The 13,760-nt window shown below is 35.9% G+C and overlaps 1 protein-coding gene across 4 annotated transcripts in view; it reads right to left on the bottom strand.

Moving 5' to 3' along the window:
* Positions 1 to 112: 112 nt before the first annotated feature.
* LOC107566483 (ecotropic viral integration site 5 protein homolog) overlaps positions 113 to 13,760 on the bottom strand; it is a 72,623-nt gene continuing 58,975 nt past the window's right edge. For all 4 annotated transcript variants that reach the window (XM_016251947.1, XM_016251946.1, XM_016251945.1 and 1 more), the window contains 2 exons: positions 6,427 to 6,522; positions 113 to 627 (listed from right to left, as the gene is read on the bottom strand). In XM_016251947.1, coding sequence (XP_016107433.1) covers positions 367 to 627; positions 6,427 to 6,522 — 357 coding nt within the window. In that variant the 3' untranslated portion in view covers positions 113 to 366. The remainder of the gene's footprint in view (positions 628 to 6,426; positions 6,523 to 13,760) is intronic.

Raw genomic sequence — 13,760 nt, forward strand, 5'->3', positions numbered from 1 at the left:
GGGGTATTAAAAACACCCCCTTTTAAGGTTTAAGAATCTCATGCCACAAAATGTTGATTTTTATTACAAGGGTCTCAAAGAGCCTAAAGCGGCCCATTAGTCCTCCTTATTGAGGCTAAAATTAAAAACTAGTGCCAGGACAAACATCTGACGCATTTTGGCAAAAACAAAACAAATGCAGATGTAAACCGTGACCTTGAGAAAGATATGACTCCATAAGTCCATTTGTAAAGATGAACGAGGGCTTTTCAAGTTCTCCAGTTTGAGTCCCATGCTCAATGCTGTAGGCAGATTTAAAGGATGAGCTTAAAAGCATGCTCTCCTTTCCAGACCTTTGATGTCAGTTTGTGTCACCAGTCCAGATGATCACACTGTAGTTGTCTTATGGCTGCCACTAAGTCGTAGGGCATCTTCTTCCTCATCACCCTCACTTTCAGAGTCCTCCAGGTTTGCATGTAGTGTGATCCGGCCTCTAACCTGATGTCTGGTCAGCTGGGGTGACAGTTTCACTCCGTCTTCATCAGAGGATTGGTAGGATTCATCGTCCCCTCCATAGTGATTGACTATATGAATCCCATCAAAACTGGGTTGGTCGGGTAAGCCCTGCTGCCCTCTTAAACAGCGGATCTATGAGCAGAGAAAGAGAGCATCAGCATGACTGAAACTTTAACAACTCAGCTATTTCATTTGACAACATGCAAATAAACACCAGGAAACCATTTCTTCACAAAAGATAACGATAGGAAAGGTAACAGTTGCAAAACACACACCAATGCACAATCTCTGAACAGCACCAAACATTTAAACAAACACATATAGTGGGAAAAAGGGGTCAAAATGCTCATTTAAACAACTTCAAAGGGATAGTTCACCCAAAATTAAAAGTCATTTTCTCACCTTCGTGTTTTATTAAACCTGTATGAACTTCTATAAAAGAAGACACGTTAGTCCAATGCAAACATTTCTGTCATGTATTTGGCAAAAAGCTTTTGTTGACAATGAATTTTACCTTTGAAATTTGAGGCAAGTGCAACTCTGGCGTCACCGTTGTTTGTGAGCAGTGGTGTGATGGCGATTTAAATAAAATACAGATTTCCAAACAATCCAAGCTTTAACCACGAAACCAGATCGGCTGACCTGTAAGGTTACACTCTCACTCAAAGGATGGACGATCTGACAGGATTGTTACTATGAGGTGGGTCACATCTAACATAACGTTATAGTAAAGACAAACTCCCCGTGTCTATCTAGTCATGATGAAGATGTATATACATTTCAATTTCAGCAGGCAACTATTTTTACAGCTACATTATTGTTCCAGCCACAATTAATCACAACAATGTATATACAATTACAAATGTTTATATATAAATTGTCAGTTTGTTGTTTTATACACATGAACACAGACATTATTTCATACCCGACATAGTCGTGAGATGCAAGAAACATAGACATATGGCAAGAAATCTGTAGACGCGCCCATAACAACAAAAGACAAAACTTTATTGAACCTTTTCTGATAAGAAGTGTGCCTGCAAACGACAGCATTTTTGACGATCATTTCTGTCCAGTCTGCTCGTTTTATTGCGTTTAACCACAGCTGTCGTCGGTTTTTTGTCTGGCAGTGGCAGCAGATATGCGATCAAATTTCTAATTTGAGGCTGTATTACGTCGATTCTGGCACCCAACATCACAACAAGATGATATTTTAAGCTTCTTATTTAGCCGAATCTGCGCTGGTTTGAATGGGCTGCCTCCAGCTTCCCCTTTGTTTTGCTGCCTCCAGCTAGCGCTGTGACGTCGGCTGACCCTAGTTACCTGTGGTTGGCCTGGCCGTGCGTCACTCAGAAAACAACAGGCCAATCAGAAGAGAGGCTCATGAATATTAATTAGACAGGCCAAAATCGACCTGTTCTCAGCAGAGCTCCTGAGAGAGGAGCTGTAAAAATATATTGAGATGGATTTTGGTACTTATACCACAAATATATATTCTTAAGGACATCAAAACCTAAAATAAAACTCCAGAATGGTGTACAATATGGGACCTTTAAAATTGATCATCCGAGTCTAATATGATCCAGTGGGCCGTACTAAAAGACACTGTGGGCCGTATATATGCCCATCCCTGATATAGGACAAGCAGGTGGACAGATGGACGGATAAATGCATGGATGTTTTTCATGTTTCCATTAAGTTAGACTTGAAACAATTATAACTAAATTGTTGATTTAGATCAATTATGCATCAGATTAAAAAAAAAAAAAGAAGAGTAATTTTAATATATGATTAACTCTATTAAAGCAAAAAGCAAGCAAAAAAGGCAAAAAAAAACATCTTAACTGTACCATTATTAAATGGCTCTTCTCTCTTCACTACACACACACAAATATCCAAATCAGTCTTGTTCGTAAGGGTTTGTGGCTACAGACAGGATTCATGCTGCTGTTTGATTGTGCACGAAGAGGAACCTGGTAGGTTTTAAGAGGTAAAGCTGTCTTGCTGCACTCTGTTGATAGGGATTGTGATGGCTCGAGAAAGAACGATTTAGTAGAAAGTTGTTTGACCGCAAACCACCAGCCTTTTGTTGTCAGTATTAGGGAGGAGAAAATCAGACTACATCCTGCACCCTGTATAAATCAATTAAATGCTTTCCGTTTTCTGTTCTGCTGTTCCACATTCAATTTAGCTTTCTTACTGTAGAATAATGTCTAGGTAAAAAAACTAATGGCGGTGACATGTGGCTGTATATGATGTCTTAAACATCACACTGAAGACTTTTAAAACTGGTTGATCCATAAGTGCATCAAAGGAAGAAACATCATTATGCCCACTGCACATATTGTGTCAACACATTTCCAAACACTATGCTTACAACTGCTAGCGATGTCAAATTCTAAATAAACTTTCCACCATCCATATCAACCTGTACCACCTACATAACAAACATCATTGGGCTGCAAAATAAACTATTCGACCAGTTTCCTTAATGCCTAATAAAAACACTTACTGAAAATGTACCCAATTTACTATTAAATTAGCCTTTATTTATTTATCATGGGCCCGATGAAATTATAATATTTTTTAAAACACTTATATCCATTGTGTCTTCAAAAATCTGAAAATATTTATTTGTAACCTTTACTTGTAATATTAAAAAAATATTTATTGTAATTAGCAAATTAAACTAAATGTGACCCTGGAGAACAAAACCAGTCTTCAGTCGCTGGGGCTTTGTAGCAACAGCCAAAAATACACTGTATGGGTCAAAATTATCGATTTTTCTTTTATACTAAAATCATTAGGATATTAAGTAAAGATCATGTTCCATGAAGATATTGAGTACATTTCCTACTGTAAATATATCAAAACTTCATTTTTGATTAGTAATATGCATTGCTAAGGACTTCATTTGGAAAACTTAAAAGGTGATTTTCTCAATATTTAGATTTTTTGCACCCTCAGATTCCAGATTTTCAAATAGTTGTATCTCGGCCAAATATTGTCCTATCCTAACAAACCATACATCAATGGAAAGCATATTTATCAGCTTTCATATTATTTATAAATCTCAATTTAAAAAGATTGACACTTAAGACTGGTTTTGTGGTCCAGGGTCACAAATGGTCTCGCAACCTCTTTCACGATCCCCCATTTTGAGAATCATAGGACAAGCAGTTTGGGAAATGGATGAATGGATATTTTTCATGGATCTTTCATGAAGTTAACCTTGAGACTAATTATTCATTTTGATCAATTTATTATTCGTTAGATTTTCAAGACTGCAAGTCATCTACGCATAGTACGTCCTCTGTAGCATGTTAAACAGTTTGAAGTGTGTCACTGCCACAGAAATCTCACTACCAGAAGTGGGCAACAACCAAAACAACACATTGGCCACAAAAACGACACCACCTACAGACAATCAAAAGTTGTCATGCAAAGAACGCAACTAAGTGAATTCATGCAAAATAGTCAATTTGTTAATCTGAACATCATTCCAATGAAGAACATAGTCCTCAGCCCTCTATTAAGAAACATCATTATGCCCACTGCACATATTGTGTCAACACATTTCCAAACACTATGCTTACAACTGCTAGCGATGTCAAATTCTAAATAAACTTTCCACCATCCATATCAACCTGTACCACCTACATAACAAACATCATTGGGCTGCAAAATAAACTATTCGACCAGTTTCCTTAATGCCTAATAAAAACACTTACTGAAAATGTACCCAATTTACTATTAAATTAGCCTTTATTTATTTATCATGGGCCCGATGAAATTATAATATTTTTTAAAACACTTATATCCATTGTGTCTTCAAAAATCTGAAAATATTTATTTGTAACCTTTACTTGTAATATTAAAAAAATATTTATTGTAATTAGCAAATTAAACTAAATGTGACCCTGGAGAACAAAACCAGTCTTCAGTCGCTGGGGCTTTGTAGCAACAGCCAAAAATACACTGTATGGGTCAAAATTATCGATTTTTCTTTTATACTAAAATCATTAGGATATTAAGTAAAGATCATGTTCCATGAAGATATTGAGTACATTTCCTACTGTAAATATATCAAAACTTCATTTTTGATTAGTAATATGCATTGCTAAGGACTTCATTTGGAAAACTTAAAAGGTGATTTTCTCAATATTTAGATTTTTTGCACCCTCAGATTCCAGATTTTCAAATAGTTGTATCTCGGCCAAATATTGTCCTATCCTAACAAACCATACATCAATGGAAAGCATATTTATCAGCTTTCATATTATTTATAAATCTCAATTTAAAAAGATTGACACTTAAGACTGGTTTTGTGGTCCAGGGTCACAAATGGTCTCGCAACCTCTTTCACGATCCCCCATTTTGAGAATCATAGGACAAGCAGTTTGGGAAATGGATGAATGGATATTTTTCATGGATCTTTCATGAAGTTAACCTTGAGACTAATTATTCATTTTGATCAATTTATTATTCGTTAGATTTTCAAGACTGCAAGTCATCTACGCATAGTACGTCCTCTGTAGCATGTTAAACAGTTTGAAGTGCGTCACTGCCACAGAAATCTCACTACCAGAAGTGGGCAACAACCAAAACAACACATTGGCCACAAAAACGACACCACCTACAGACAATCAAAAGTTGTCATGCAAAGAACGCAACTAAGTGAATTCATGCAAAATAGTCAATTTGTTAATCTGAACATCATTCCAATGAAGAACATAGTCCTCAGCCCTCTATTATAAACATTACCTATCAATGACTGCTATTCAGAACGGTACTTGTATAAAATTGTGTGCAACTCATTAATAACTACAATACGAATGCTTACAGAAAGGAGACATATCTTGAGACCGAGCGAAGAGAAATTCTGTGTGGCCACTTCCCTCTTCACATCAATGATAAAAATCCCTCTGATCCAAGGCTCTGCAATGCCTCATGTCAGAGTCACAGAGCTCATCTTAACCCTGAGCATCAATGTCTGGTACAAAAACAGTTCCGGGTCACACAGGAAGGCGCTAAAGTGGAAGCTTTTTTTTCTTTTCTTAGTCCATTTATTAACTTTTTTAACATGAATGGGAGAATAAAGGATAAATAAAACTTAATTTTTATTACAAAATTCTAGATTTGACTGCTTATTAATCAAAAATGATTTCAGTGGACCATCTCCAATGACTGTTTAGAGCCAAGGTAATGCTACGTAAACTGGGAAAATGTCTCTCTAAAATCTGTGTACATCTCGTTGCATCTGTCTGCTGTCCTAATTACCCAAACATCTGATGAGGGCAACTTTATATAAGAGGTCCAGACACGTTTTTTTAAACACAGGGTCGACAGAACAGATATTGGAGGGCTTATAACAGCACGGATAGGTGTAGCGCTAAAGAGTGCGATGGGGTGTGTTCAGGCAAACTGAAGTGCAGGAAGAGGCCACGCACAGGGCGTAGTTAACACTTAAAAAACCCTGTGAAAAGCTAACAAATCTGATCAAAACACTCATAAAGCTTGTGAAAAATAAGCTAACCACACAACAAATTGCAAAGATCAAAAACATCCATCAGGCAGGAAAAGAAGCATTTCATGGGTGGGTAAAACATCACAGCTGCAAAGTAGACTCTGAGAATAAGACAGACTTCAGGGAGCGCACAAAACTACACGTGTAACTATTGCTTGAAATATATATCAAGTCAATATTTTTCATGTAAAAACCCCTGGAAAATTATTAATTGTTTAATAAATTTTTTCCCCAAAGTTTATTCAAACTTTATTCCTTCAAGTGTTTATTTACACTTTATTCATGCATTCACAGATGAAGTCATCTGTGGCCTAGCTTTTATTATTATTCTATCTATTCTAAAGTGTGCATAGTCTTATAATGTTTTGAAACAATACTCAATTTTTTATAAACACAGACATTACCTCATGTTTGAGATCTGCTATCTGATCCTTGAGGTCTCGGATGTACTGGCTGGAGTCTGTGTTGTTGAGGTGACCTTGGACCTTTCCTTCCTCTTTCTAAATGAAAGGACAAAAAAAATATTTTACAAACAATATGCAAACCACCTAGAACAACTAGCAATCATTTATAGAATTAGTTCATGCAAAATGAAAATTCTGTCATTTAACTAAACTCACGTTGTTCAAAACCTGTATGACTTACTCTCTTCCGTGGATAAAAGAATATAATTTCAGTATCATATCTGTTGCTCTTTTCCATGCACTATAAAAGTATTGTAAAGTACCGTTAATGTAGCTCATATGACTAGTGTGTTACAATCTTCAAAGTCTTCATCTTCAGTGGGTTGGTAGCTGTTATAACTAGAATACAGAGTGAGCGAGTTAAACTCGAGATCTGGATCAGTCCAACTTGTGAATGAATCAGTGAGACCAGTTCTGGGAACCGTATCAACTGATTCCCTGAAAGACCTGACAAGTATTATTCCTTCATGTACTGGACATCACTTCTTATCAATGTGGCACAAAGCCAGAACAGATGTCAATATTGTCAGTAATTTATATTTTGGTCCTTACACACAGCTATCATATGGTTGTAGAAAATCTGTGTAATAAAGCACACAGATACTTTAATGGAGCTTTTTCATCATTTTGGAACTTGACAGCTCCATACCTCATTAATTTTCATTATGCTAAAATGCCAAGATATTTTTTTAACAGTCACATTTTGCATTCCACAGAAGCATGTCAAACGGGGTTTGGTGAAGAAATAGACAATTTTCATTTTTGAGAGAACTATCCCTTTAAGAAGTAAGTGTGAGTGCAGTGGCCATATTGGTTTACATATATGTGAACAGATTGTGAGGCTATAAATGCTGTTGTGTTATTCACTGCTGCTGAATGCCTTGGGGGAGCTGCGGTATCGGACAGACATGTACACACTACATAACATGTTTACCCTCCACATTCACACCTGTTAAAAAGGGAATCAAAACACATGCTACAAACATGCTGCAAAGAGCCGTTTTCCTCTGTATTGGAAGTTATGGCAAGCCACACAGGACGGCGTGAGTGAAAAAGGAGAAGAGGTGCAGAAAGGGGTGTGTTATAGCGGTACTGAGGTAAGACAGTACAAGGAAAGGTGTTTTCAATTCCTGTGGTCTGCGTTCGGCTGTGCTTGCAGCCCTCTGATAGGCCGAGGATGGGGATGCCGAGGGATTTAAAGTGTTCTTCCAAGAATTTGTGTTTTTCTTGAGGTTTCTCCCCCTTCCCCCATAGTGTTGTGATAAGGGAAAGGCAGTTAGCTGACTTCCTAACACTCAGCTGCATGAAATCAGCAGGTGGCAGGCTGCAGCTAGGGACATCAAACGTCTGAGTAATGGCTTCCTCACTTCAGTACCCCCAGTACAACTGAATGGTGTAGTCGATGTGAACCCAGAAAATCTGAAAATCTGTTCTTCCGAATTCAATTCTGTTCTTGTCGATTTAGACTAGTGTCGCCTTCTTGGATACTATCAAGTATATGATAGTAACTATTAAAACAAATAAAATCAAATAAAACACTAAAAACTTGGGTTTTGAGATCCATCTTTTCACTCGGAGGACAGCTGAGGGACTCATACATAATTAAAAAAGGTGAAAACATTTACTGATGCTCAAGAAGGTAACACGATGCATTAAGAGCTGGAGGGTGTAAACTTTTTGAATTGGATGATCAGGGTAAACTGTCCTTATTTTATCTTCTGGGAAACATGTATGTATTTATGTAGCTTCTGAAGTACAGTACTAAATGAAAAAAATATGATCTTTAATCAAAATAAGAAAAATGTACACATCATCCTGTTCAAATGTTTACACCCCCGCTCTTAATGCATCGTGTAGCCTTCTATGTTTTCACCATTTGTAATTATGTCCCTCAATTGTCCTCAGAGTGAAAAGATGGATCTCAAAATCATACAATCACTGCTGGAAAGCGGTCAAATATGCAGAAGATGCTGGAAAACCAAAGAATGGGCAGGAGCTGGAGGATTTTTCTGAAGAACAACAGGCAGTTGAACTGTTCAGGACAAACATGGGACTCATGAACAACTATCACAAAACATAAAAACAGTCATGGATCATCCAGGAAATGACACACAGTAATAAGATTTAAGGGTATGTAAACTTTTGGACGGGGTCATTTTTACAAATTCAGTTATTATTTTGTCTTGTGGAATATATATAAACATCCGTTATGTGAAATAGCTTATTCAAGACTACTACATAAAAAAAAACAACAACATGCAATTTTCATGATCCCTCTTATTTTGTGAAAATTATTAACACATTAGTTTACAATTATTTCTCATATTCTTCAAGGGGTATGTAAACTTATGAGCACAATTGTATATCAATTGTAGTGTAATGCTGACTGCATTAAATTATTTAAACGAAAAAAAAGCCTTCCATGACAATATATTTACATGTAAAAAATGAAACGACTTTTCAGAAGCCAAAATACATTCAGAATGAGTTAAAACATTTTCCTAAAAACAGAGCATATCCACTGTTTGTTCAGTTCAAAGATTTGAGTTAACTGTTTTTTTTATGTTTTCACAAGCAACAGGTAAACAGCATAACCGTTTCACACAAAAAAGCAGAACAGAACTGAGCCACAATGACTCGATCAAATGATGATGCTAATGAACTTGTAGTATTAGAGTTGAACTGTTGGCCTGATTCTGTGAAAGATTTTACTTCGTGAAATTGAGCAATTCTTATCTGACGGAACAAACGCTGTTGTGACACTGCTCCTTTTTAACATTTGATGAATGCTAAATGTAAAAATTTTAAATATTCTATTTAATGTTTTTTACCTGTAAGTTTACAATGAACTTAGCAGATCAGATATTGACTAGAAACTGTGTATTTGTTAAAACGTTCAAACAAAACGCAATGCCTCCAACAGTCACATATCCTGATGAATACTTAATTAAAATTATAAAATGATCAGGACATTTGTTGTTCTATATTAGGTTGGCATGGCAACAAAAACGGTCACTTCAGTGTTTCAGATGCTGGTGATTTGAAACTCTTCTACCAAGTGTCATTGTTCCTCTCTGCAGCAACGCATTAGTATAGTACTGAGATTTCTCTATTGCTCTTTCTTTGTTCACGTTTATGCATGCATCTGCCAAGCTAAATCACTCTGTTACAATAGATCATATGAATGCTGAGCAGCAAAGCATAACGCAAAATGTGAGCTTTGATTATAGCTCAATGTGTTTCTCTGCCTGATAGGAAGTGGTTTCTCATCTGGTAATGAAGATAGCTAAGCTGTGGTCCCATGGGCCATGCAAGCAGCCATTTCAACCCTGAGCTCAGCTAGGTGTTAAAACAAAAAAAAACCCACTTCACGCCACTCTAAGTTAGACAAGAGATCATAATGCAGAGGAGGAGTAATGCTGATGCTCTGCATTTTTGTTGTGAAGGCTTCATTCAGTCTTACTTGCATGTCAGTCACAATAACTATTAACAGACTCGGCTCTGAAACGTTGTGTGGGTGTTCAGAAAGGTGTCTACATCTCCTGTATGCTGGGGAGTTGGGTTAGTGTGTTGGTGTCAGACAGACCTGTACATTCACTTTATAGTGGATCTTTCCACTGAAAATAAAAACCATACTCATACATGGTGACATCATGGTGTTATATTTTCCAGCAATGGGACATGTCAAGTTAAGAGTGGGCGAAAGGTGAGCGAATAAATTATCGCTTTGGTGCTAAATCGGTAACAATGATGAATAGAGATGCAATTTCGAAATGCTTCAGAACATATTTAAATTAGGCCCATCAATCAATATTTATAGCCGTTTAATATTATTTTTGGTTGTGGAACTGTTATATGTGGCAATTTTTATGGAAGAAAAACAGCGTAAATTTGCAACAGCGCTGTTTACTTGCACAAAAAAAAAAAAAAGACTATTTCCAAAAACTGCATTAAAACACACAACAAAACGCACGACTCTGAGCCTGCGATAAACAATACAATTTCGCTCAGCACTTTATGGATTTAATCTTAAATGCGTAATGAGGCTGCTAAACTGCTGTGCTTGTTTAGTATATATTAAATACCATAATGAGGGTGTCCATCATGATTTACTGATAAACGGGCAGATCTGATCGATTCCTATCAGCTACAAACCACCTTAAACAGTTTCTTTGTAAACACAGAACAGAATGTATAATGTAAAATAAATTTATTAACAGCATTAATAAATACATTGTGTGGAACTTATAACTGCATTTATTAACTTTATCTGCCTAAATTAAAATAGATTTCAATCATGAAAATGAGCTTTTATTTGATGGTGTTCATGGGCAGTTTATTTCTTTCTTTCATTCATTCTCATCTTCACTGTCTTTTGCCAACAGCCTAAAAGTGAATTAAAATATGGTGAGCCAGATCTGTTGCCCACAGCCCTCAGGGTAAAAACCATGTATGTAGGTAGCCAAAACCACAGAACCACAGCTAAGAGCTGCACATGCCTGAGAGGAGCATGCTTGTCTAATCTGATAAATAGCAAGCTGATGCAATTTCAGCACACACACAAAAAAAAAAAATCACTCACACGCATGTAGCAATATACAACACTCTCAAGTTACATCTAGGAAAGTAGGGCTGCACAATTAATTGAACTTCTAATAGTGATTACAATTATGGATGCCACAATTACGTAAATCGTTCAAAGCGTCAATTAATCGTTCAAAGTCCACTTATGTTATTCTGCGTGCTTAAGATGCGCTTTTTTCTTTCTACGTGTTATCTTAAGGGTTTTTCCCATTATTTTAATTTTAGTTTTAGTATAACATTATAATACCATTCATATTTTTACTTTTTTATAATTTAAAGAAACCAATCCGCTGTATAGTTGACATCTGAGGCTTAATACTATAGAAAAGCACTAAAAGTTTTTCAGTTAGAGTGTTTTCAGCTTGTTTATTTTCATATTAAAAAATACGGCATGCAGTTGCATCAAACAATGGTATAAACATCATTCAATGTAAATTGTGATAATCGTAATTAATAATCGCAATTACAATTTCAAGGGAATAATCGACAATTATGATTTTTGTCATAATTGTCATGATTTTGTCATAAACAGCAAAATGAGATGATGCAGACTGACCAACATCAAACTTCATAGAAAAGTAAAAGAAAGTGCTGAAGAGAAAAGCTTGTGACAGAAATGAACACACTCTCATAAAGGTGAGATTTAGTTTTGAATACAAAAAAAGCCCAGTTTATATCGGTCTCAGGAAGGAAAGTCAAACACCCCCACACTAATATAAAACAGCACTGATGACATACTGACCTAATCTTTAAAATGATTTGGCTTCCTGCATGGGGAACGCAAGCTTTTCAGACGCGCTTTCTCCAAAAAGATCAAACGCTTGTCTCACTTCTCACTTTAATCCAGTAAATCTTACTAATATAATCTTTCCCTCAAATCAAAACACACCTGTGTTTCAATCACGGTCAACATATATATATGGCTCTATTTACGGTAATGCTTAAGCTGCATAAATTACAGTAAGTTTCAACTGATTTACATGAAGTGTACACACATCTTACTATTGGATTCTATAGGTTTTTTTTTTTAGATGTTATTTGTAACTAATATCAGCAACAGTAACTAAGCAACTGCTTTTAAAGTGATTTTAAGCCATCTAATATATATTGTGTACTATTTATAAAGGATTTGGGTACATCAGTCAAAATTATTTGATTACAACAACCAAATACCTTACCAAATCTATCAAGAAATTTTTTTTAAAACAAAAGAAAAGAATGGAGCCTTTTATACATAAATACCCCAATCTTACCTAAAAACTGCATGCTCAGGAGAACTGTGTTCACAAAGGAGTTCACAAAGAATCCCTAAGTCAAACCCTTATTTGCACACTATCGTTTAAATATGTCACAAGAACCAAACTATGTGGACAAGCAAAAATGCTATGACAGTATAAAGATTTGATCACATTGCAAATGTAAAAATCTAATAGGTATTCTAGAAGCTAAGAGACAAAAAGCTTCAAGCAGCTGTGCTATGGAGAGACTGATGTCCTGGATTGGACAGATAGACTGTGCTGTGTTAGGCTGTGATTAGGGATGCAACGATTATAGATTTTGTTGGTACGATTATTGTCGGAGGAATAATCACGGTTTTACGATTATGACGATTATTATGCATTTATTCATTTCCCAACATTACTAATGTATAAAATCATATGAACACTCTTTAGATATTAAAGTGTTATTTATTGCTGGCTTTTGAAACAGAAATAACACCGTAAACAACAATACAGCAAAAAATAATAATAAAAAAGACAAACAAAAGTCCATCTCTCCCATTGGAATTTAAAAAAGGTGACCTCTGCTCTGTAAACATCCATGACAGTATTTCTCTTTTGAAAATAACAAATGGAAATAGATTGCAAAAGTATTTGTTTTCAGTTTGTACATTCTTTACAACTCTTTTGGACCTGGGGTAGAGACTTTGGAAACATGGTGAAAAAAAATATTGTTGGTTTTTACTTATGAATAATACTACAACAGGGATAGTAAATAACAAAGTTAATGAAGTAGCCTATTATAAATATACGACTAATATACTTTATTTGTCCCACAGGGGAAACTGTTACTAATGATGGAAATAAACTGAAATATTGTAATCAACTGTCATCCATACGTAGCCTATTCATTTTAATAATCTTTATAATAATTCATATGATTTTACATGTGGCCTGAGAAAACCATGTCTATTATTTTGGTTTGTGAGATCGGAGATCCCGCTGCGCACGTGTACAAACATTCAGGAGGAAACAAACTTCTTGAGAATGCTGCCCCGTGACTTTTATTAATAAAATAGATTAAATAGCCTACAGGAGAGACGCACAGATGCAGGTAGGCTAATTCACACAGGCAACTGTCACTCTCTCTTTCTCTCTCTCTTTTAATTAATTCAAGTAGCTAAATGTTATAATCAATTACATTACCGTGTAATAAATAATTACCGCATTATTTCATCTCTCTCTGATCTGAAGCGGGCAGAATGTGGAGCTAACGAGCTGTAGCCTTCGCGTCAGGTGGTTTTTGCCTTCACGTCGTGCATTAAAATCGTTCAATGTACAGCTAGCCATGTATTATCCCTTATGTATTCGCTCTATAGCAGCAGTTTTTTTACAGCAATATTTAAACGACACCCTGGTCATTCTTGGTGTACCCAAAATGGTCCCACACTATCGACAGGCATTTCTCTG

Source organism: Sinocyclocheilus grahami, unplaced genomic scaffold, assembly GCF_001515645.1.
Source record: "Sinocyclocheilus grahami isolate Dianchi unplaced genomic scaffold, SAMN03320097.WGS_v1.1 scaffold1078.1, whole genome shotgun sequence".
In the NCBI taxonomy this organism is placed as follows: Eukaryota; Metazoa; Chordata; class Actinopteri; order Cypriniformes; family Cyprinidae; genus Sinocyclocheilus; species Sinocyclocheilus grahami.